Here is a 24,758-nt window from a genome sequence, read left to right on the forward strand (position 1 = left end):
GACCATCCTGGTTAACACGGTGAAACCCTGTCTCTACTAAAAAATACAAAAAATAGCCGGGCGAGGTGGCGGGCGCCTGTAGTCCCAGCTACTCGGGAGGCTGAGCCAGGAGAATGGCGTAAACCCGGGAGGCGGAGCTTGCAGTGAGCTGAGATCTGGCCACTGCACTCCAGCCTGGGCGACAGAGCTAGACTCCGTCTCAAAAAAAAAAAAAAAAAAAAAAAAAAAAAAGTATACATATTTAAGGAGTACAAATAAATACTCCTTAATTCATTATATTTTAAATATTTATTTATAAATATTTATTTTTTAAATATTTATGTAAAATATAATTATATAGAGATACGGTCTCACTATGTTGCCCAGGGTGGTCTCAAAATCCTGGTCTTAAACCATATTGCTGTCTCAGCCTCCCAATGTGCTGAGATTACAGATGTGAGCCACCATGCCTAGCCTTACTTTAAGTCTATTAATTGAGATTAAGAGAAATACTGACTTAATATGGTTACTGACTGGTTACTCATAATAGATTATATTACAGGTTTTACAAGTGGCATTAAATAAAATTATTTTGCAGAGCAGAGATTCTGAATGGGGAAAATGCCAACCGAGAGTCACTGTGGGTCATGTGAGATTGCTGAGGGAAGTGGGTTGCCCATGTTAAAAAACAAACAAAAAAAAGGTATTATCACACTCATGTATCTGACCAAAAAAAAAAAAAAAAAAAAGGTCTAGAAACCACCAAAGTGAAAGTTTGTCAAAAAAGTGATAGTCATCAACTCACGGATGCCTGAGTTTTAAATTTACAAGTTTAATACATGAAAAAATTTTTTGAGTGACTCAATCCACCCTCACAATGAGGTAAAAATACCTGCTATAAACATATTATATAGCCCATTTGCCTTCTTCTGTACAAGGATGAGATGCACCAGGCTGATCAAAACCTCTATCAAATGCCCTTTACATAGCCTGGAGAATTTTTTGTTCACTTTCACCTCAGTAAGTTACCTTCATTTACAAACAGCTAAGCAGTAGGGATTTAACAAACATAAAAAGAGATAGTGAAAAAAAGTATTCATTATTTTTTTTCACTTGGAGTTAGAAAAGGAGAAGGGGAGTTACGGGTGATGGTGAATTAAGTTTATGAAAATGAAAGAGTGGACTTCTGGTCGAGAGACTGATTGCATTACACCTCTCTTCAGCTGACAGCAAGTCAGCCTCAAGGGAACATGAAGTTGAACAAGGTCGACCAGCACTCTACGTTACGCTTGAGCCCCAAGAGAACCACTGTACATTTTACTCTCTTCACAGTGGTCATCAAGTGACACACATGTAGAGAAAGTAACATCGTAACTGATGGGGATCAAAAGGTAAAATACTTACTTTATAAATTAACTTTTCTTTATCCTCTGTGACAGCTATAGAGACTGTGCAAGGTGAAGACTAATGGAGTAGAACACATCTTAACGCTAGCCCATGAGAAGAATGAGGATCAAAAGGTAAAATACTTTATAAATTTTTTCTTTTTCTTATCCGTCGTGACTGCTATAAAGACTGTGAAAGGTGCAAGCTAATGGAGTAGAACTTCCCTACATCCACAATGTATGGGATCTACTGTAGTCTACAGAGTTGACAGTGTTAACATAAGCTTTACTATAATTCTATGGCCACCACCTGTCCTTACTCATAGCAGGTTTACAGAGAAGATAAAAGATCTAATTTCAGTTCTACTGATCCCATTGGCTTTATAAATTCTTAACTGAAGCTAAGCAAAAGGATTAGTAGAATACCATATGAAGAGAACAATTATGCTAAGAAGTGCTGAAAATTATAATAAAATCCAAATGATATACATGTATAGTTATAACTTAAGGGTCAAGAATTACATGTAATGTATATGTAGTATGTTAGCAGCAAATATTTAGCATGCCAAGTCTTTGGTAGAAGTATTTGTTGTTCAGAGAAATTGAGAGCCTTATGTGAAGGAAGGTTAAAATGTATATGAATTTTAATAAAAGATTACTCATCTTTAGAAAGATAACTTTAAATATTGTAGTTTCAAGATGATTTCAGTACTAATACTTATTAAATATAATTTTGACTAATTTATATCATACTTAGAGGCATAATTTTCTTTCAGAAAACTGGATTGTTGCTTTCCTTAAAAGTATCCCCACTCCGATTTGTCATACAGATCTTTGTAGAATGGGCTTGAGAGATGACAGTCTCATTACGAAGGGCCAGGGAGAAGGCAGTAGGAGGAAGAATATGGTAATCAAGGTGGTTGGTTTGGTTTGGTTTTTACTTACAGTTTGTCAGGCTTTTGCAAATCTAGAAACCACCTTCTATCAATAGTGATTCCAACTGTGAGAACACCTGGTATGTATGAACTGGCATCTGTGGGTTTTTATAGTCAAGAAGGGATTAAGTGGATGAACTGTCAAGCACATGAGCATTCCTCCTATTTCTGCCGTGAGCCATCAGGCTTGAGTGAGCCTTAGTTACTTTCAGTCAGTTCTGACATATGGCATCAAGGCACTGCAATCCATTTCTCTTCCTCTTACAACTGATGATAGTGTTTGAAAGGATAACTCTGGACTTTCACTGGGAGGTTTTAGCTAGTAATTCCTACTCTATGAAACCATATATATCAACTGCTCAACCATTTAATTTTTTTTTTTTTTTTTAAATGAGGTCTCACTATGTTGACCAGGCTGGCCTTGAACTCCTGGGCTCAAGCGATCTTCCCACCTCAGCCTCCTGAACGGCTGGGATTACAGGCACATGCCACTGTCCCTGGCTACTCGAATATGTTTAAGGTGCTGAAGATAAATGTAAGCCACCATACTCTCCATGGCTGTATAACAGTCGCACAGCTTTTATAGTTTTTAAAATCTACTTGGAGTACAGTTAAGAAATTGATTTTATTATATTATTTTATATATTATATTATATTATTGACAAATATAAACTGAACACCCGTTACATGCCTATTATTGTGCTTGATAATGTGCTGAGACCAAAAAGCAATAAAAAGCATGATTGTTGGCCAAAAGGTAGTTAAGTTTAGCTGGGAAGAAACGCCAAAACTCTGAACAAAAGATTAAAATTGTGCTAAATCATGCTATTAGTTAGATATCTACTCACTTAACGCATAGTATGCATTTAACAAAGTCGTAAATGCCAGGGAAGTTTTCTAGATTTTATTTTATTTTATTTATTTATTTTTGAGATGGAGTCTTGCTCTGTGGCTCAGGCTGGAGTGCAGTGGCACAATCTCAGCTCACTGCAAGCTCCGCCTCCCAGGTTCACACCATTCTCCTGCCACAGCCTCCCGAGTAGCTGGGGCTGCAGGCGCCTGCCACTATGCCTGGCCAATTTTTTGTATTTTTAGTAGAGATGGGGTTTCACCGTGTTAGCCCGGATGGTCTTGATCTCCTGACCTCATGATCCGCCCGCCTTGGCCTCCCAAAGTGCTGGGATTACAGGCGTGAGCCACCGTGCCTGGCCAGTTTTCTAGCTTTCAACGTTAGTATGCTTACCCCATAAGATGCCGCATTATGAAGAGGAATTAAACCACCCTTGTCCTGGGCATTAACATCAGCTCCATGCTCTAGAAGATATTCAGCTACTTCCAGGTTATTGTAGCCTGCTATTTAGAGTAAAAAAAATACAGGAAACGTGTCAGCTTAAAAGAAAAAAAATACATACATATAAAATAAGGACCAGAAAATGTTAAGGTTTTAATACTTTTTGCTTCAAAAGTTAATACTATTATCTCATAATGGAGGGACTTCACAATAAGAAATTATACAAAACTATGTCAATCAAGAGCATTTTACTAAGTAGTCCCATTTATGTTCAGCATGGCTTTCATCTTTTAGTACACTGTATCAGGTGTCCGAGAAAGGAAAAGGAGGCGTGGAGGCACTGGGGGTGCTCACCTGCCAAGTGCAGAGGGGTTGAATTTCTGCCCTGGGTGTCTCTGCAGTTGATATTTTCGGGGGTACAGAGCTTCTGCACTCTTGCCAGGCAGCCCTTCTTGGCAGCATCCAACAAGGCAGCATCCCCTCTCAGTAAGTCCTGAATATCTGTGTCTCCTTCTTTTACCAAATCCAAAGGTGTATTTCCATCTCTGTTCTTTTTAGTTGGATCTGCTCCATGCTACAAAGAAGAAAAACCAAATGGGGTTTGTATTTTCTATAGTATCTTTCTGTAGTAAGTAGGTAGGTAGGTAGGTAGGTACTTAATTTACTCTACCTTTGTTCCTCCAGGGGAAGGTATCTATGCTATATGCATTTTGAAAAACACTTTGCAAAATTCCTACTTAGCAATATAATGGATCAGCTTTCTAACTATTAATACTACTCAGTAAAAGCTTCAGGATCAATGGTGATGATAAAGTAGGGAGACTGTTAAGTATCTTTGAGATAACTTGTTTAATATACTTTTTCTCTGATTCCAAGTTGTCTTTGGAAACCTATTTTACTTTGAAGAATAGCATGGATGTTAATTTTGACCAGATTCAATTACATAAAGATACTCGGTAGGTATGAAAAAGAAGAGAGTAAGACACACTGGTAAAAAAGGACTTAATTCTAAAGGCCATCTTTAGAATTAGTAAGAATAAAGTTTGGTAATATTTTTAATATTTTTATCCTAAGTCTTAACATCTACCATGAAATTAGATATAAAGGTATTAAAATTAGAGATTTTAAAAGTTTAATTACCAATATCTATTAAATAAAGTAAATAGAAGTCAGTAATTTTTATTATAGGTTGGCCACAAACTGTAGTGGGCTCACTGCGGAAATTAGTTGTAAGTCAAGTTGGACAATGGATTCACAATGACTTGGAAGTTATTTCTTACCAACCAGTGATAATAAAAATGAGTATCAGATACTGTGTTTTTCTCAAGATTCATAAGAACATATTTGATATCATAAAAGTGAAGGGAGAAGAATTTTATTTAAACACATCAATTTTTTTTTTCTGTAGTTAAAAAAAAGCAAGAGAAAATCTCATAAATACACATCTGGTCATTTTTTAAAAATATACTTTAACTTAAAGTGAGCATAAATTATAGTTAGTTTCATATAACTACTAGTTTTTACTCTTTTACATGTATCTCAAATCTATATGAACAACTTTGTCTAGAGATTATCTTATATTTTAATAAAAATCTGTTATTAAAATAAGTTCTTAAAAGATACAATGTTTAATGTTTACTAATGAAGAATGAGTTAGTTAACAATAATAAAATAGCCAACAAGGAAAAAAAAAACAACTAGATTGAAAAGCTTGTTTCTCCTGTACAATTTTTTCTGTTATTAATACTATAAGTACTAGATAAGCAATGCAAACTATTTCAGCTCTTTGTAAAACCTACTTTGATGAATTTTTATGACATGGACTTAATCAAACCATTTCAGATATTAAGCTATGTATCGTATCACATAAACAGTCTTCGGGGAAATAGAAAATGAGAGCAGTCTTTACAGCAGTATTGTTCTTAATAGAATAACATACCCCAACTTACTTTCAAGTAACAACCAAAATATAAATACAATTAGTCTATATTTCATAACTTTTTAAACTACATACTTTTAAAAGGAGCTTGCAGATTTCATACTTTCCTTTAGCTGCTGCTTCATGGAGAGGGGTAAATTTCCATAAGTCCGCCACATTGACAGAAGCCCCATGCCTTACTAAAAGCTCAGCCACCTCATAGTGTCCATATGAACAGGCATTATGAAGGGGCACCAAGCCACTAAGCAAAAGAAAATTATTTTAAAGTTATAAAACAAATCTTTGAGTTAAAATGATTCTTATAATAAAAATACTACCATTCTTCTACGGTACTGACTATACTGAACACTGCTCAAAAAGAAATACACCCACCTCTGTTCTTTAAGATATAGTTATCCATTTGTAAATAAGGAGTAGTAATTTCAAAAATGTCCTTTCAATGTAAAGACTTTTTCCTAAGTTTCTTGGGGATGGATATATACTCACAGCAATCCTTATCTTTATGAGTTTTACTAATGAAAACTATATGCTTACTTATAAAAAATATAATGCAATTAACTTATTTAGGCAAGTTCTATCTTGGTAAAAAGTTGTTTAAATCATAGTGGTGATTGAATCATAGTGGTTTAATCATAGTGGTGATTCAGTGGTGACTTCCGTGCAGAGGTTTAAATACTGAGGTACCAAACAATGAAAATTCACAATCCAGGTAATTCAGAAAAGTATTCAGTGAGAAAAATGATGATGTCAACTGTAAGTGCTACTCAGATAAGAAACGGGCAAACTATTCTGAGAGGAGTCTAAGCTCTGATCAGTAAGCAGCTGACATTCTAAAAGGACAAAAAGATGCTCCCACAAAAGAGTGCATCAAAAGAACAAAATGTCGAACTTAACACATGGCAGAAGCAAAGTATTGAGTGCATTTTTTTTTTTTTTTTTAGTTTTGGGATGAAATATGCTAAGTGTTAAAATGAGCAATAGAAGCAAATGCTGCTTGCTCTCCAATACACTGTAACACTTTGAAAGCACTAGTGATATTGTTAGTGAATATTCATGTCTGATGTGTCCCTTTTAAAAGATAAATAAATACATAATAGTTCAATGAGGCCTAAATCGTGCAGTTTAATTCTACTGTGCACTGCTATGTAATTACACAGAAAGCTATTGGCTTATTTTGAGATGATGTGAAATTAACTCACAACACGGGAATTCCTATCAGTTAAAATATCTTTCTCACATTTCTAAGTAGCTGCCTTAGGCTTTGTCTAGACAAATTAAAATAATTTAACAAACTAACATAAAATATAGAGTATCTGAATTAGTAAAAATAAAATTATGCTTCTAGGAATACTGATGACTTTGGGATGGATGACTTCTTTTTAGAAGAGACTATACATTTTTAATAGCAAAAAAGAAGAATAAACAATAACTTACAGACTATATAAAAACATTCATATAAGGCCAGGCGTGGTGACTCACGCCTGTAATCCCAGCACTTTGGGAGGCCTGGGTGGATGGATCACGAGGTCAGGAGATCAAGCCCATCCTGGCTAACCCAGTGAAACCCCATCTCTACTAAAAATACAAAAAATTAGCTGGGCATGGTGGCGGGTGCCTGTAGTCCCAGCTACTCGGGAGGCTGAGGCAGGAGAATGGTGTGAACCCGGGAGGCGGAGCTTGCATTGAGCTGAGATCGCGCCACTGCACTCCAGCCTGGGTGACAAAGTGAGACTCCATCTCAAAAACAAAACAAAACAAAAAACAAAATTTATATAATGCAATAAAATACTATATACAAACATTAAAAGAATGAGACTACTAAGTACTGATATGGGAACACTATTCAAGATACACTATTGGGTGGAAAAAGTAAACTGCAAAGCAGACCGTATAGGATGGTACCACCATTTGTGTTAAAAACCACTACCACCACCACAGCACACAGACAAGTCTATGCATTTACAGTACCTGGAGGAATACATTCAACATTTTAATGCTGTATCTCTGAGCAGGAGGTGGGCTGACAGGAAATTTTCACTTTCTATACTGTACATTTCTATGTTTGTTTTTTTTTTTTTTTGAGACGGAATTTCATTCTTGTTGCCCAGGCTGGAGTGCAATGGTGTGATCTCAGCTCACTGCAACCTCCACCTCCCGGGTTCAAACGATTCTCCTGCCTCAGCCTCCCGAGTAGCTGGGATTACAGGCACATGCCACCATGCCTGGTTAATTTTGTATTTTTAGTAGAGACGGGGTTTCACCACGTTGGTCAGGCTGGTCTCAAACTCCTGACCTCAGGTGATCCGCCCGCCTTGGACTCCCAAAGTGCTGGGATTACAGACGTGAGCCACTGCGCCTGGCACATTTCTGTTTTTTGTTTTGTTTTGTTTTGTTTTTGTTTTTTTTGAGACAGAGTTTCACTCTTGTTGCCCAGGCTGGTGTGCAACGGAGCAATCTCAGCTCACCACAAACTCTACCTCCTGGGTTCAAGCAATTCTCCTGCCTCAGCCTCCCGAGTAGCTGGGATTACAGGCGTGCACCACCACACCCGGCTAATTTTGTATTTTTAATAGAAACAGGGTTTCTCCATGTTGGTCAGGCTGGTTGCGAACACCCAACCTTAGTTCATCCTCCCGCCTTGGCCTCCCAAAGTGCTGGGATTACAGGCGTGACATTTCTATGTTTTAATTTATGTTTTAAACAAAAAAATGAGGATTCCTTTTTTAATAAAGAAAAAATCTAAGACTTCAAAAATATTTAAAATTTTTTTAAGCATGAAGAGAATGACTCCCAAACAGCTAACTTCTAACACGTACCCCTTGTCTTTGGCATGGACATCGGCACCGTGGTGTAGCAGGTACTCTACAACAGACACGCGGTTGTAGCCTGCCGCGAAGTGTAAGGGCGTGGAATGCCGGCCCTCTAAGTCTCTACAATTCACATTTTGAGGGCTGCAAAGTTGCTTTCGTGGTGCACACACAGAGACAAACACAAAACAAACATTACTATTTATTCACAGGTTTTGCCCCAAAATAGTGCAACATCTTGGATAAATAAATTATAATTTTCTAATCAATATTTATTTCCAAAGATTAAACAATACAAATGTCTAGAAATCAGCACTACGCTTTACAGTGACTACAAATATTTATTATATACAGAGCAAATCAATGTTTTTCAACATTTCCTGACCAAAATCAGAATCAAATAGAAAAACCCACAATAAAGCAAGCATTTTCAATGCAAACACTGCCTTACTGTTTTATCTTTGTCTTTCCTCCCCGAGATACGCTATACTGTTTGTCATGGCACACCTGCTTGTGCTAACACCAACCTCAGTTGACTATGTAACTAGAGAGCTCTTGTCTTCTCTAATGTGAGTCAAGCGAGCAAAAAGGCTCTGGAAAAATTATTTTTCTGCCTGGGCCTCTCCCTCGGTCTTTTGATTGACTACAGCAAAGCTATGTAGTCAACAGGTCTTTACTTGACTTTTGGGGCAATGTTTGCTTACCTTTACAAGTTAAACTGGTTTTTTAATCATACCCTAGTTTTTGGGCTTTACTTCCATCTCTTTCAGAGATGTCCCCCTAATCTCTTCGGTGTCTCCTTATCTCTCTCTGAATGCTTCAATTTCAGCACAATCTAAATTGTAAGCTCAATTTGTTTACAAAGCAGCAGGATGCCACGTAAGGAATGAAAGACTGTATCACCGGTGGTAGTAAGTGAGTAATGATAATAGCTGAATAATAATTTACAGTTTATAAAGAATATCAGCTGGGCGTGGTGGCTCACGCCTGCAATCCTAGCACTTTGGGAGGCCAAGGTGGGCAGATCACAAGGTCAAGAGATCGAGACCATCCTGGCCAACATAGTGAAACCTCGTCTGTACTAAAATTACAAAAATTAGCTGGGCATGGTGGTGCACGCCTGTAGTCCCAGCTACTCGGGAGGCTAAAGCAGGAGAATCACTTGAACCTGGGAGGCAGAGGTTGCAGTGAGCCGAAATCGTGCTACTACACTTCAGCATGGTGACAGAGCGAGACTCCGTCTCAAAAAAAAAAAAAAAAAAAAAAAAAGAGTATCATATTCTTTCAGTGAGGAAATTATTATCTATGAAGTTGATAGATAACAAACCAGGGATGGAGGTTAATTTATAAATTAACTTTACAGATAAATAAATCAGGGATGAAGGTTAAGTGACATCCTTTTCAAATAGTTGGTAAGGGGTAGAATAAAGACTCAAACCCTGCTTTACTGATTTTTAACCTCCTGGTCTTTGTGCTACATCATGTATCATTGCTTACTTTCCTAATTATCCAACTTGAGGGAAATGATCAGAAGAAAGGCAATGAAAATTAGAAAAAGCAAATAAAGAGGAGCAGACAATAGCATGCATGCTCTAGGCTATAAAGGATGATTGCAGGGTCTTTGGGGATTTTCAGGCATTCACTAATTTTGCTACCACTTCCGCCACTGTAATAAGCTATTATTACATAGAAATTAAGAACCTGAAAGATTTCTACGGATAGAGTAAGTAGGAGTGCTACGGGTTGAACGTTTGTGTCCTTCTGGAATTCATATTGAAACTTAATTTCCAATGCAATAGAGGTAAGCAGGTGACTGGGTCATGCAGGCTCTTCCCTCCTGAATGTGGGCTTAAGGCCTTTCTCTAAAAGAGGCTTCACACAGCATTTGGCCGTTTTGCTCTTCCGCCTTCTGCCACGTGAGGATACAGCATGTGCCCCCTCCAGAAGAGGCAGCCACAAGACACCACCTTGAAGGCAGACAGACAGGGTCCCCACCAGACACTAAGCCTACCAGTACCTGGATCTGGAACCAGTACCCGCTCCTAGCCTCCAGAACTGAGAGAAATAAATTTCTATGGCTTAGAAATCGCCCAGTCTATGGTATTTTTTTTTATAGCAGCACAAATAGACTAAGACAAGAAGCTTTCACACAGGTAGGATAAAAACAAGCTCTTTTAAAGTGGTGTAATTTTCACACGACAGGAAGGAGTCTGGGTGGTAAGGGCAAGTTCACAATCTCATCAACTCCATACAGAAATGCACCAGCCTCTAAAATCTGAAGAGCCATTGTCATCTGGCCAGGTCAAATATCTTTTCATGACAAATGAGTCTGTGGCTATATTAATATATAAATAGCACAATTGACAAATTAAATAAAAACGAATAAATTAATACATAACTCAAAAAGAAAAGATGCAAAAATTGACAGTAAACACCCTCTATGGAGTCTGACATGATTGAAGCTTCTTCCTAATGCTGCTTTCCCCCACTGGTTCTCACATTCTAAATTAACTCTATTATTCTTCTAGCAGAGAATACTGACAAAATAGGAATAAGTAGGGAATGAAACACAACTCAATTTGTGAGGCTACAGAAATAGAAGCCCATTCTGCTTATTAAATATTTGATTTTTAAGATTTAGAAATTCTTTATCTGTTTCAGTTTTCTTTCGAATGCCAACGTAATTTTACATCCTTCCTACCTACTTTTCATAATTTCAAATGCTTTATTCAGCAGGCAGCCTGTTCTTCTAATACCTCAATTCTAATACTTTCTAAAGTCTCTTGGAGAAGAAATTTATCAGGCCTAATACTCTCTCAATTTGTGCTGCTTTGTTTACTTTTGCTACTTCCATTCCACAAATCAAAATAAATTTGGCCTTCACTGTGAATGGATTGTTTAAGAGACCTAAACGCTGTAGTATATATCTGCCTATCATGTACAAGACACATGGAATTTAAAACTGTGCACTTTAAAAATAAAGTATGTATTAATTATAATAAGCACATAGAGCAGTTCTGGCACCGAGATGATCATGTTCTGAAAGGAAGCCTAATCGTTTCATCTTTAAGAATTTTCTTTTATTAGAATACATTTCAAGTGAAGTATTTTTAAGAAAAAATATATAGTTTTAGATTTAAGACAATATAAAAATTTCTCCCTAGTGGCTATCACAACTAAAATTTACTATTGTTCTTTAAATAACTTAGATACTATTTTAAGTTGGAAGTGATCCAGGAAGTGCCCACATATCAAAACAAAAATAAAATTTCTAGGCAACAGAGCTCAGAATGTGTTTACCGTCACTTTCAACCAGTATATGTTATCAAGAAGGCTAAAATTAGTTTGCTAAAATCGCAAAAACGAAGTTTGCTTAAGAAGAGGTGACAAAGTTGACAGTACATCGTAAAAAAGTACTATGACTGTCAATAGCAAATTCGCTATTAACTTTTCTATAAAAATAAAGGCAAAGTCGGGTGCAGTGGTGCATGCCTGTAGTCTCAGCTACGTGGATAGCAGGCAGGGTAAGGCAAGAGGATTGCTTGAGCACCAGGAGTTTGAGGCCTGCCTGGGCAATACAGCAAGACCCTGGCTCTTAAAAAACAACAAAAAACAAACCCCAAAAGAACAACCTCCAAACAAAAAAACTTTTGCTAACTTCATCCCTAAGTGAATGATTATAGATGGGAAACGCGTGTTTTAAAAAAGCATACTCAGTATTAGAATATAACTATATTTGAAAAAAAATAAAACCACAACCATTGTTTCTATACCACAAATACAGACTGATAAAATTTTCTAAGCAAGTAGAGCTACTCAGGGAAAAAAAATCTATCTTCTGCATATGAATAATTCCAATGTTGAGGGATCACAGGAATGCTTTCCTAGAATAAATGTGTGAATCTCTGAGAAAAGATCAAGAAATATTGTTTCAAATGTCATTCTGCTAATGTCTGGGCTCGATCTAGTTTATTTATTTTGTGAATGCGGCCAAAAATAGTAACACTTTAATTAATGTAAGTGAAATTAAAAGAGCTTTCATGTAACCTGAAGAAAAATTACTAAAAACCATGTATATGTGTGTGTATGTATATATCCATCTATCTATCTAACTATATATATACACACACACACACATACATATAAATGGTTTTATAAATATAAGGCACATACTGGGAATTCCTTAGTAGTAGTACAGATTTTTCCTGCCCATGACTCTGTTCATCCTTTTACTGCTTGTATTTGAGTAGATACACTTAGAAGCTTAAAAATGAATTGGTTAGCAAAGTTCAACAGTGCTATCCCAGATATTAAGGGCACTGACTTACCTTCACAGTTTCCAAGTCTCCAGCTTTAGATGCCTCTAAGAGTCGATAGTCAACATCAGAAGTACGTATAGGTGTACTCTCTGCATAAAAGGAAGGAAAGAACTCACATATATATATATCTCCAAACTCAAATATTCCAACTGCATTCATTTTGGAAACAAAAATGGTTCTTGAGGGATCGCAAAGTAGTTCAGGAGGGAAAATCATTTAGTTTGGTTTTACTAAATGTTGTAGCACACCTTTGCCATAAATTTGTTATATAAACCTAGGGAAGCCACACAACTTTCAGTACTTAATGTTTAATTTTTCTATGTATGTACGTATGTATGTATTTATTTTTTGAGACAGTTGCTCTGTCACAAAGGCTGCAGTGCAGTGGCGTAATCACAGTTCACTGTAGCCTCAACCTTCCAGGCTCAACCAATCCTCCCCACCTCAGCCCCCGAATAGCTGAGACCACAGGTGTACACCACCATGCCCAGCTAATTTTTGTATTTTTTGTAGAGATGAGGTTTCACCGTGTTGCCCAGGCTGGTCACAAACTCCTGGGCTCAAGTGATCCTCCTGCCTCAGCCTCCCAAAGTGCTGGGATTACAGATGTGAGTCACTGCACCCAGCCTTGATTTTTCTTGTAGTCTCAATGTACTACTCTTAAAGTCAGAATCATCTTGGAGTCAGAATCATCAAGTATAATCAGTGAGCAGAAAAGGGCTACTAAATACAGACATTTGTTTAATTCACATTTATTGAATGGCTTTAGGAAAATGCAACTTTCAATGTTTGTATAATTGGAGGTATGATAGCAATGCTAAATAGAATATAATTAAATTGAGCTGTTAGGTGTAGAGGCTAACAAATGAGTTATTATTTTGATTAATCCAATATAAATAAACTGAAAATTCATTTCGCATTGACCCAAATAAAGTAAGTTTTTAAAGAAAACAATTTATACTATGTCAACCAAAAGTATGTTTATGTACATGAAGTGTGGCTTTTAGAATGAGCACACAGACGTAACACAAAAGGATGGCACTCCAGGAGGCCTACATTTTAGACTGGGCTCTATCATCTACAACTCTGGACAAATCATGTAACAGCTCCGTTTTGCCCTTAGCAAGTGAGTGCTGAAAACCTCTCAGATCGAAGACCGCATTACCTTGTGGTCAGAGACATCGATTTGGAGCCCACTGTCCAAGTGGGAAGATCAAGTGATGCTATGAAGAGGTTTTACATTTCAGGAGAGAGTGGCTTTCACAGAATAAGTTATGACGATTCTTCAGTAAAAGATAAACTACTTATTTGATCATAATAGCAGGTAGAATGCTGAGGTTAAGGGAGGGAAAAAGACAGTGTTTCACATAACAAAGTAAATCTTTGAATTATTTTAAAGAGTGATATTACATTTTAGTTTGCGGAACTGTCGAGGAAAGGAACCAAATCTCGCTCATCTTTATATTCCTTTTCACACAGAACATTCTGAAAGCATTTGCTGGACTGATTTCCACTATGTACTGGGCTCAATGTGTCTGTCAAATCAGCTCTTTTTTTGGCTGCTCTTATTCTGTTCTTTCATGTCTCATTAGTCTCCATTATAAGTGTGCACATACACTACTGCATTTATAGGTAAGATGCTGTGTGTATATTATGTCTCTGTGACAGTGATTCTGGAATTGACAAAATTCACTGATATGTCCTTTCAATATCTACAGGTAATATTTTTAGTTTATCATTTCAACAAAATAAAGAGACAATTATTTTATGTATATAGAGTTATGACAGTATTTTTAGATGATAGCACTTTAAGGATACATTTAATACGGCTAAATTTTTGAAATCTAAGAACTATTTGAAATTGGAACACATATCTTGATGCAGACTGTCTACTAAAGAGTATAATTTTCCAATCAACCAAAAAGTCTTAAGCAAATATAAGAATGCTTCTGGAACTACGAGAAAAGAATTATTAGTCCTGGTTAAAGAAGAGAAAGTAAAGATGTTTAAAACATTGGTTAATTACTATATAGACTTTAAAGACCTGCACCTATTATAAACCTTGAATAGGCCTAGGATAGACTTATTTTTAGAACTAATGTGAAAAATGTTATTAGATGAAATGACTTATATACAGCCCAGGAACTTTGTACAAAGTGATGCACAATTTAAAAAGATATAAAAAATGAAATTAAAAAAGGAACATGAGTGAAAGAGTAGCTGGTATGCAAAGTACTATATTAGTAAAATTCTTTATAAGTATGCTGGGTTTGTTTATATGACATTTATTTATGTATTTGTTTAGTTCTTTCTTTTTTTAGAGACGGGGTCTCAGTATATTGCCCTGGCTGGTCTTGAAATCCTGGGCTCAAGCGATCCTCTTGTCTTAGCCTCCTAAGTAGTTGGGACCACAGGCATGCACCACCATACCCGGCTAATTTTTAAAAAGTTTTTTTGTAGAGACAGGGTTTCACCATGTTGCCCAAGCTGGTCTTGAACTCCTGAGCTCAAGCAATCCTCCCACCTTAGCCTCACAAAGTACAAGGATTATAGAAGTGAGCCACCATGCTCAGCCTGTAGAACATGAAATTATAGTCACCTAGAATCAGAGATTAAAGATGGGCTTCTTACTTTGTCTCCAATCTTATTCTGACTCATTAGAGTTTTTAAAAAGTTGGAAGCGCTAGAAGGCAGCCTATTTTTAAAAACATCTTTTATAGACTGGTAGTTTGGTCAGTGTTAGACTATTGGACTGGCAACAGGTCTTAGTGGCTTATTTCAATGTGCCACTGTAAATGGTGTTTCAGTGTTTAATTTAGCTATCATAAGCCTAATCTTCACTTGTGTAGATGAAAGTAATGCTTTTCCCACACTGGGTTATACAATCACAAGAATTCAGGTCAAGATCGAACTTAAATGACCAAAATAACTGTCTGTGGTGCTAGAAATAGTGTTATCTGTGCTATTATGGTAGCCATTAGCCATGTGTGACTACTGAATACCTGAAATGTGGCTAGTGTAACTAATGGAAGGATTTTCCATTTTATTTAATTTTAATTAGTTTAAATGTAGCCAGATGTAGCTAGTGGCTACCATATTGGAAAGAGCAAGTCTAGAGAAAGAAATCAAATCTTTTGAAATAATGTTTTAAAGTGCTAATTCATAAAAAGCTGCTTGTTTTCTTTACATTGATGTTAGTTTTGACATAAATATTGCCAGCAGTTTATAATGAATAGTTTATTAATGTAAACTCTGGCAATTACAGACTTGGGAGTTGAAAGTGCAGGTTTCTAAAGTAGATCTCACATCTGGTATTAACAAGTGTATTTAAGTGAATCTCATAAAATATTATCCAGAATATACATCTTATTTGACTGATATTAATACATTCTTTCAGAAGTCATTATAGATATAACCTGATATTGGATTACTAAATGATAACTAAAAAGTTCAGCTAATGCATGGTCCATAGTCTACGGAGACATACAAATTCCTGGTAAAAATATTAGTTTAAAAACTTATATCCTATTTCAAATAAGAAACAATTCCCATTACAAAAAAAAAAAAAATAACCTTTTGGATGGCAAAATTTTCCTATATGTATTTTTTGTTTGTATTAGCTTTCCAGCTCAATAAAGAATTAAACTAAAAAGAAAAAGTTCTGCATGTTCCAAATTAAGCATTTAATTACTTATATAATGTCTTATTTCAAAAATCAATTTTAAAGCAGATTTATCAAAATAATCGAAGAAAAATATTTCATTTGTATTCAGTATTTAGTTTTATCTTTTGCGAGAACTCATATATTCTAACTGCATTCAGTTAGAAGACATTTTAAAAGCATTACATGGATCTAATATGCTTGATTTATTCAATAGTTTCTTCTCCATTTTGTTAATTATCTCTAAAAACTATGCACATAATTTGATGCAAAGCTATGTGTTTGCCTGATTTATGGTTAAAACGTACAAAAACTAAAATTCGGTACTAAGTGATTCTCAGTAAAATGAGAAAATTTAGAAATTTTAACAAAATAAACAACTTTTAGAAATTATTAGAATTTACTGAGAGGGAAGAAATATTTCCTAGGCAAGGAGTAATATCTTCTTTAAGCAAATGTTCTATCACTCTATAGAAACAGGAAGTCAAAGTCTTTTTTTTTTTCTTTTTTGAGTTCATACTTGAAATTTATAACAGGAAATTTCATTTGTTTAGCTGGATCTTATTTATAATAGGAAATTTCATTTGTTCAGCTGGATCTTACTTTGATAGTGAAGACACGCTAGATAGATTTCCTTCTAAATCTTCCCGCCTAAAGATCACCATTAAAGCTGAAGTAGAATGATCCCTATCTACGAACGACCTAGCATGAGGAAAATAAATCCTCATCAATAGTTTTCACAATGTTGTACAATTAGTTTTATTATGCTATTTAGCTCTGATCTACCTATCATAACAAACACATATCATGATCTCTACAAGCTCTGGAAGGGTCCCTGTTGCATCATATAGCAGTGATTCTCGACTGGGCTGTATTTCTTTCTTTTTTTTGAGACGGAGTCTCGCTCTGTCGCTCAGGCTGGAGTGCAGTGGCGCGATCTCAGCTCACTGCAAGTTCCGCCTCCCAGGTTCACGTAATTCTCCTGCCTTAGCCTCCCGAGTAGATGGGACTACAAGAGCCCGCCAGCACACCCAGCGAACTGACTGGCCTGTATTTCTTGGGGTCCTTGTAGAAATTTGTGGGGTCATGTTTTGTCTTCTAATACAGTCATGTCCAATCTATTTACATAAGAATTATAAATTATTTTATTGTAACTTATTGTAATTTTCCCTTTATATTATAGTTAGGGCTTTTTTTTTTTTTTTGAGATGTAGTCTCGCTCTGTTGCCCAGGCTGGCTGGAGCGCAGTGGCGCGATCTTGGCTCACTGCAACCTCCGCCTCCCGGGTTCCAACGATTCTCCTGCCTCAAGCTCCCAAGTAGCTGGGATTACAGGCACGCGCCACCACACCTGGCGAATTTTTTTACTTTTAGTAGAGATGGGGGTTTCACCATGTTGGCCAAGCTGGTCTCGAACTCTGACCTCGTGATCCACCTGCCTCATCCTCCCAAAGTGCTGGGATAACAGACGTGAGCCACTGCGCCCAGCCTAGTTAGGGCATTTATATAGATTTCTGGAAAGGTCCCTATACAGTTAGGTCATACTATCTATGAATTTCACTTGTGAATATTAAAGAAGATGTCATAAGACATTCTTTATAAAAAGCGGGCACTGCACCTGATAGAGTTAAGAACTACCAGACTGTAGGTAGAAAAAAGTAACCAGAACTTCTGATTCCTAGTCTACAGCCTTCTACATTTTACTCTTCTGGTTTGTCATTTCATTCCACAGCAGATATAATTCACAGACAAAATTAAACGGTTCGGAAAGAGGTTAATTACACTAAATTTCTTTTGATTATAGTTCATCATTTTGTCAGTAGGTAGACTGTGTTACTTCCTCTAGTTTTGGGACTTAGGAAGCCAATATCTATTTTCTTACCAGTTTATGTTTAAAATATCTAACACCATACCAGGCAGACACTGAAACATTTGGCAAGATTTTATATATATGTATTTTTATTATTTATGTATTTATTTATTTATTTTTTGAGACAGAGTCTTGCTCTGTCACCCTGGTTGGAGTGCAGTGGCATGATCTCGGCTCACTGCAACCTCCGTCTCCCGGGTTCAAGCGATTCTCCTACCTCAGCCTCCCAAGTAGCTGGGGCTACAGGCATGTGCCACCACGCCCAGCTAATTTTTCTATTTTTAGTAGCGACAGGGTTTCATCATGTTGGCCAGGACGGTCTTGATCTCCTGACCTCGTGATCTGCCCGCCTTGGCCTCTCAAAGTGCTGGGATTACAGGCGTGAGCCACCACGCCAGGCCTATAAATATATTAAGGCCAGAAAGAGAAAAGATAATTTTATAATAGTGTCATGAAGAATTTTAAAAGTATGTCAGAACATTACACAGGTAAGAACAATTAATTAAATGTCATTACCATATGAATCATTTATAATTTTCTCTATTTGATAGATTTTATAGCTACCATAATTCCACACTGTTTATATGAGTTTTAAGTCATCTTTGATCAGAACACTCATGAGTCAGGTTTTCAATTTAAACCTAAAAAAATTAAAAGCTGTATTTGCTTCCTTCCCATGACACCTAACTTACCCTACCTAAAAAGGGAGATGGGGAAGGCCACAGGCTAAATTGCAAGAAAAGGCATGAGAAAATCTACAGGCAAAGTAAACACTGCAAAGTTTGTCTGTGTATTTCAGCAGGAATGGAAGAGAAAACATAAAAAGCCCTGTTGGTCTATTTTAACTCACCACTCAGAATCTGCTGCACTGCTTCATTGCCCATCTGTGCTGCTGTAAAGCCTTGTAAGGAGATGATGGAGGGGTCAGAGCCGTAACTCAGCAGAAGGCGGCAGGTCTGCAGGTGGCCTGCTAGGGCGGCTCTATGCAAAGCAGTCTGACCAAGGGTGTCCAGTGCATTCATCTGAAAAACCATTCGGTGGGCACATGGAATTGAGCATCTAGTTTAGTTTCCTTTTACATCTTAGAAAATACATTCGTATGAAAACAATCAACTTTCAAAGCTTTTAAAAAGTCTCATAGATATTATTAACTTTTGCTCACTGATTCTGAAGAACTATCTTCTTTTTAGTTACCCTTCCCTGATCACCTTACTGAAAATTACAACATGCCGTCTGTTCCCTGAATGACCATTTTCCTGACTATTTCTCATTTCCTGCTACTCCCTTCAACTACTAGACTGTAAGGTCTATGGAGGGAGCAACTCTGGTCTGGTATTTACTGCTTGCCACAATGAAGACGCTCACCAAATTCTTCTGAATGAATGGATTTTACCAAACTTTTCCCCAGAATATAAAGACAACAGAATATGTAAGCGAAGACTCTCAAAGTAGTTGATTATATTTCTTTTCTAATTTAGATAATAAAGCTAATTATACTATCTTAACTGAATTACAAGCACATTTAATCAAAAAAATGATTTGAGGATTCAAACACTCCTTTTTAAAGCTTTGAAGAGTTAACACACAGGAAGAAGAATCATTTAGCTAATTGTGAGACTGCTTAAGACAATGTGAAACACTGGGATCATGTTCTTAACCTGGTCAAACCTGACTCATCTTATCTTCCAGCAGACCCTAATCAGCACCCTCTACTCCAGTCAGACCAAAGTCCATGTTCATGTGCTTGCTGCTCTTTTCAGAGAAACCCTTCTTTCTGCCTTTCTGGCTTCTGAGATCCAGTGTAAGTCTCCTCATCTCCAAGAAGTCTTCCTTGATTTCTTGAAGACTTTGATTACTCCTTTTCTGAACATCTATGTCAATTTAGCACTTAACTGTCTTATAAAATTTAATACTGGGGTAGTTTTTGTTTGAGTTAAACTAAGGTTATTGAGAATATAAGTGCATGTTACAGACAGACTTTCCGGGTCCTCTAGAAAGGTCCTGCTAAAGGTACACAGTAAATTCTCAATTATATGCTGATTGATTATTTAAAGCATTTGTGTACACCCATCAAATACAAGATTAAGAAAAGAAAGGGTATCCTTCTCTTAAGGAACTTAAAATCTAACAATTGTCTAACATAGTCTATTTGACTACTATATGAACTGGAAAGTAGTATATATACTACTTATATATAACTGGTCCCCCTGTCGCATCTTTCATCACTACCAGTAAGGCTGTTGTACTTACTCAGGAAAGGGTTCATATAAATTGTTGATGGTCTTTCACAAAACTCCCATGAAATACTAATATATTTAACTCTCACATTTGCCAGAAGAAAAATGACTGCTGATACACAGCAACAAAAAAGCACAGCCATTAACATTTATCAGTGGAAAACACAAGCTGCCAAACTAACTGGAGTTTTGATTTCTTTGTTACTTCTTCAGCACAGAAGAAAAACCTAAAATTGTGAACATTCAAATCATCAACATTTTTCTGGAAACTGGGTAAGAAACATACTAACTTATTCTATTATAGTTATGGGAACTCCCAATCCAGCTTGTTAAAGCATGGGAACATGATTTGATGTCACCAAAAATACTTTACGTTCAGCACTAAAGTGATTATTTTCACCAGGTTACAGAAACTGTCTCAAATAAAGAGACTGCTACATTTAATGTTACACCTCAACTGTGGTAATTAAATGCTTAAGACTGGCTTGACCTATCCATTCAGGAGTCAGAATAACGGATGTCTGGCAGTTCTGGAGGCAAAACATATTCCCACTTTTTCTTGTATCTAGAGACTGCAACCTTAGTGTATGTATTTTTATTTCTATCTGAGTAGCAAAAATGACTTCCCAGAAGATGAATAACTGAGTAAAACTATATAAAATCACAATGACATTTGGCCCAAAATGTTTAGGACATGAAATTATGATTCAAAAAATGCCACAACAGTTCTGGAAACCAGCAAGCAGACCACAAGAAAATGGCTGAGGGGAATCCTTCAATATTCTACTCAGTGTCAACAGCCTAGTCTCAAACAGCTAATCCTGAGGTCACTTCTCCCAAACTTAAAGCTATCATTGTCTACATCACTCATTTGGTAATTAATCACAAACTGTTCTGTGACATCTGTACTTACACCTTTAACTGTGAACATGTGTTTGTCTCAACCTAAAAGCGATTTCAAGTAAGCTGAGAGTTGAAAACAGTCTGTATTCTTTAGCTAGAGTGACATTGCATTTTTTTCCCCAAACCATGACACATTGAAAGTAAAAGTGAACAAATAAAAAAATTAACAGGCATTAATATATCTGTGATAGAAGAACAAATGACAGGTTCTCCAAGTATTATGAGAACCAAGTCCAAACTCTCCAACTGAGAATACGAAGATCTTGCTTTTCATTGTTTCCATTTTCTGTACCTTTTGGACTAACTGATCATGACTTCTGACTGTTTAATAAACAAACCTCTTTACTTCCCTGATTTTCAGTCCTTACTGAAAACGTATTGTTTGTATTTTGTCTATATATATTTATGTATTTAATTCCTGAACATTCCTAGCTGAAATTCTATTTTCTTCATGAAATTTCTCCAATCTTCCCCAGGCTGCCACCACCAATAGAAATAACTGTTTATTCCTCTGAATATAAATCGATCTATACTTCTCTTACTATATATACTACTTTCCAGTTCATATAGTAGTCAAATAGACTATGTTAGACAATTGTTAGATTTTAAGTTCCTTAAGAGAAGGATATTGATCAAATTCAAACTTTATATATCCTCCTAGCAGTAAGTACCATGCCTTGTATAAACAGATATTTGAAAATGGTTGGTAAGTGAATGACTCACAAGAGCAACAAATTAATAACTTCTGGTGATAAAAAATACTACTTCTGACATACTGTTCCGTATATTGAACAAACATTAGGAACTACTAAAATGTTCTCTATCTAACCAAAATGCATTCCTCCTTCGCTGGAAATTGAGGAAGAAGGGTAAATGCCAGTGTTTACAGAGTTGCTTAATATTGAAAATGAATTTGCTTTATCTGTAATCAAAATATAATTTAAATTGATCCTAATGTTTCTACAGGTGTTTTACAAGTATTCATCATTATCATCGGTGGTATGCATAGTTAAAGCACTTCCTGTGAGGAATGAAAGAGACAAATGAACACAATTTTAATTGTTAAACAGAATACTGACATAGTAATCAGTATTTTACTTGAAATGCTTTTTCATCCTTTAATGTGTTGTGAACTCACTACAGAGTATGGAACTAGATTTCGATTTGCTAGCTGAACTTGGGTGTACTATTTGTAAACATTCGTGTGGAAATTTAAAAGAAACAATCAAATTCCCTGAAAAGATTTACACATATATATATTATAATACCATAGATTATCTTTGCTTGTTTCAAGGGGTACTAATCTTGCTCACATGCCTTAAGAAATAAGAAACTGAACAAAACTGATTAGACTAGAGGGTGCCAATCCAATGAATGCCCGTACTCAACAGTGAGTCTTATTCATAATTATCCCTTTTTCATCCCCGAGACGGGACAGACCCTATCAGCTGCAGGTGGTATACTTCTAAGCCAAGGACACATAAAGTATGGGTTGTAAAAGACCACATTTAGGCCACAGAGAAATAATACAGAAAAATCCAGTCTGCAGAAAGAAGAATGAAGCAGATGAACAAACACTGGCAGAGAAAAGAAACCATGCAACCTCAGAGAAAGAGAGACAGAGACAGGGAGCGACAGAGACACAGAAGTGGGGAAAGAGGGAGAAACAGGGAGAGAGAGGCATAGAGAATTGCAGCCAATGTACCTAACAGTTTCTAAATTCCTTGTTCTGGTCTTTTGTGAATCTCAGCTACAATTCTTACATATTATTTCTGGGAGATAACCATATGGGTTTCTCACAGAAGTAATAAACACATTTATATTAATATACATTTATATTAGTATAAAATAGATTTCCATTTGTGTTTAATCTAGATTGAGTTGGTTTGTTACTGAGAACTAAAATGTCTCTGGGACACTTGCCCCTTTGGACTTTATTTTGGTATGATGAAACCTCAGATATTATTTGCACTGTAAAAGATACTTAAGATCTAGAGTATCTTTAAAAGTACTTTAACATCTTTGTGCTAATAATCTACTTATCAATCTACCTCTAGAAAAGCATTAATAAAACTCTTATAATGGGCTGACACATCTCCCCAAGTGAGCAAAGCCTCGTGATTGCTTCTAAATGTGAGAAATAAGCCTATTAAATGTCAATTATTATGTCACAATATCTTCTTAAACACAATCTGTCAAATTAACACACACGAACATGAACTGTCAAAAAATTCCTTCATGTTTCACATATTTAACAGATACACATAATGACAAAATAGCTCTGCTTTATATATGAAAAAATGCATTTATGAATTAAACTTCTTGAATACCATATGCAGTTGGGGCATAAGTTTTCTTAATAATGAGAGCAGACAATTCACTACTGATAGAATGCAGAATGCTAGGGCAGACTAACCATAATAAAGGAAAAATTGCTACATGGAGGATAAAATCTTCATGTCTTTCCTATTTAGACTCTATAGTACTCCCAAAAAGCAGAGGATAATAAATTACTGATTTTTTTTTAAGGTACAAAAGTTTACTCCTAGTAAATGAGGATTTTTCAGATGAATTGGTTAATGCTCAAATGTTTTTATAACTCTCCTTTCCTTACTAGCAATTTGTTTTCATTATAATGTTTTGCTGAATATTGCCCCCTTCCCCCTCTAGAGCCACAGCCATCCTCCACCTTGCTCTGGGTCCTGAGAAAATCACTTCTATGAACCACATCAACAGACTCTTTTGGTCTTCACTGTTTTGATGAATTTGGCCATGGGCACTGGGAGGAGATGGGGGGCACTGGGAGGAGATGGGGGGCACTGGGAGGAGATGGGGGCACTGGGAGGAGATGGGGGGCACTGGGAGGAGATGGGGGGCACTGGGAGGAGATGGGGGGCACTGGGAGGAGATAGAGGACAGCAGGACAATGAAGAGTAAGATTAGATACATCCTATGATCAAAGGCTACAGGTGCTGCCAAGTGGCCTTTTCCATATAGCTACCATCTTCCAGTGCCAAGAACCTCCTTTCCCTTGTCCCTTCAGACCAGAGATGATCACACCTCCCCCTTTGCTGCTAGTACAACCTCATTCCTTGCTGCTTTCCTTGAACCTTGCCCACATGTTTGTATATAATTCCTTTATTAAACTTTCATCAAATTACCCACTTTAAGTGTGCAGTTTATTGCCAAGACCCTAACCGATATACCTCTCTACTTCTATCTCCCTAGAATGTCTCCTTCAAAAGCTACCAAAGCCCTCATTTAAAAACTGTCTAAGTAAATGCCCCAGTCTGCCTTGATTTCTCTCTATGGCACTGGTCACCTGCTCCTTCTTCATACTCCCCCTGTACTCCACAGACAGTGTGACAGAACTTCCAGCTTTCTCTTCCCACCACTGCTCCATAAACATGGGCAATCCTCAAAGGATCTTTCC

General features: G+C 36.6%; 1 protein-coding gene across 2 annotated transcripts in view; it reads right to left on the minus strand.

Moving 5' to 3' along the window:
• Positions 1 to 24,758, minus strand: part of TNKS (tankyrase) — a 230,132-nt gene that overhangs the window by 43,315 nt on the left and 162,059 nt on the right. For both annotated transcript variants that reach the window (XM_005562613.5, XM_074000265.1), the window contains 6 exons: positions 19,036 to 19,207; positions 12,665 to 12,744; positions 8,346 to 8,491; positions 5,605 to 5,770; positions 3,945 to 4,164; positions 3,543 to 3,652 (listed from right to left, as the gene is read on the minus strand). In XM_005562613.5, coding sequence (XP_005562670.2) covers positions 3,543 to 3,652; positions 3,945 to 4,164; positions 5,605 to 5,770; positions 8,346 to 8,491; positions 12,665 to 12,744; positions 19,036 to 19,207 — 894 coding nt within the window. The remainder of the gene's footprint in view (positions 1 to 3,542; positions 3,653 to 3,944; positions 4,165 to 5,604; positions 5,771 to 8,345; positions 8,492 to 12,664; positions 12,745 to 19,035; positions 19,208 to 24,758) is intronic.

This window comes from Macaca fascicularis, chromosome 8, assembly GCF_037993035.2.
Source record: "Macaca fascicularis isolate 582-1 chromosome 8, T2T-MFA8v1.1".
In the NCBI taxonomy this organism is placed as follows: Eukaryota; Metazoa; Chordata; class Mammalia; order Primates; family Cercopithecidae; genus Macaca; species Macaca fascicularis.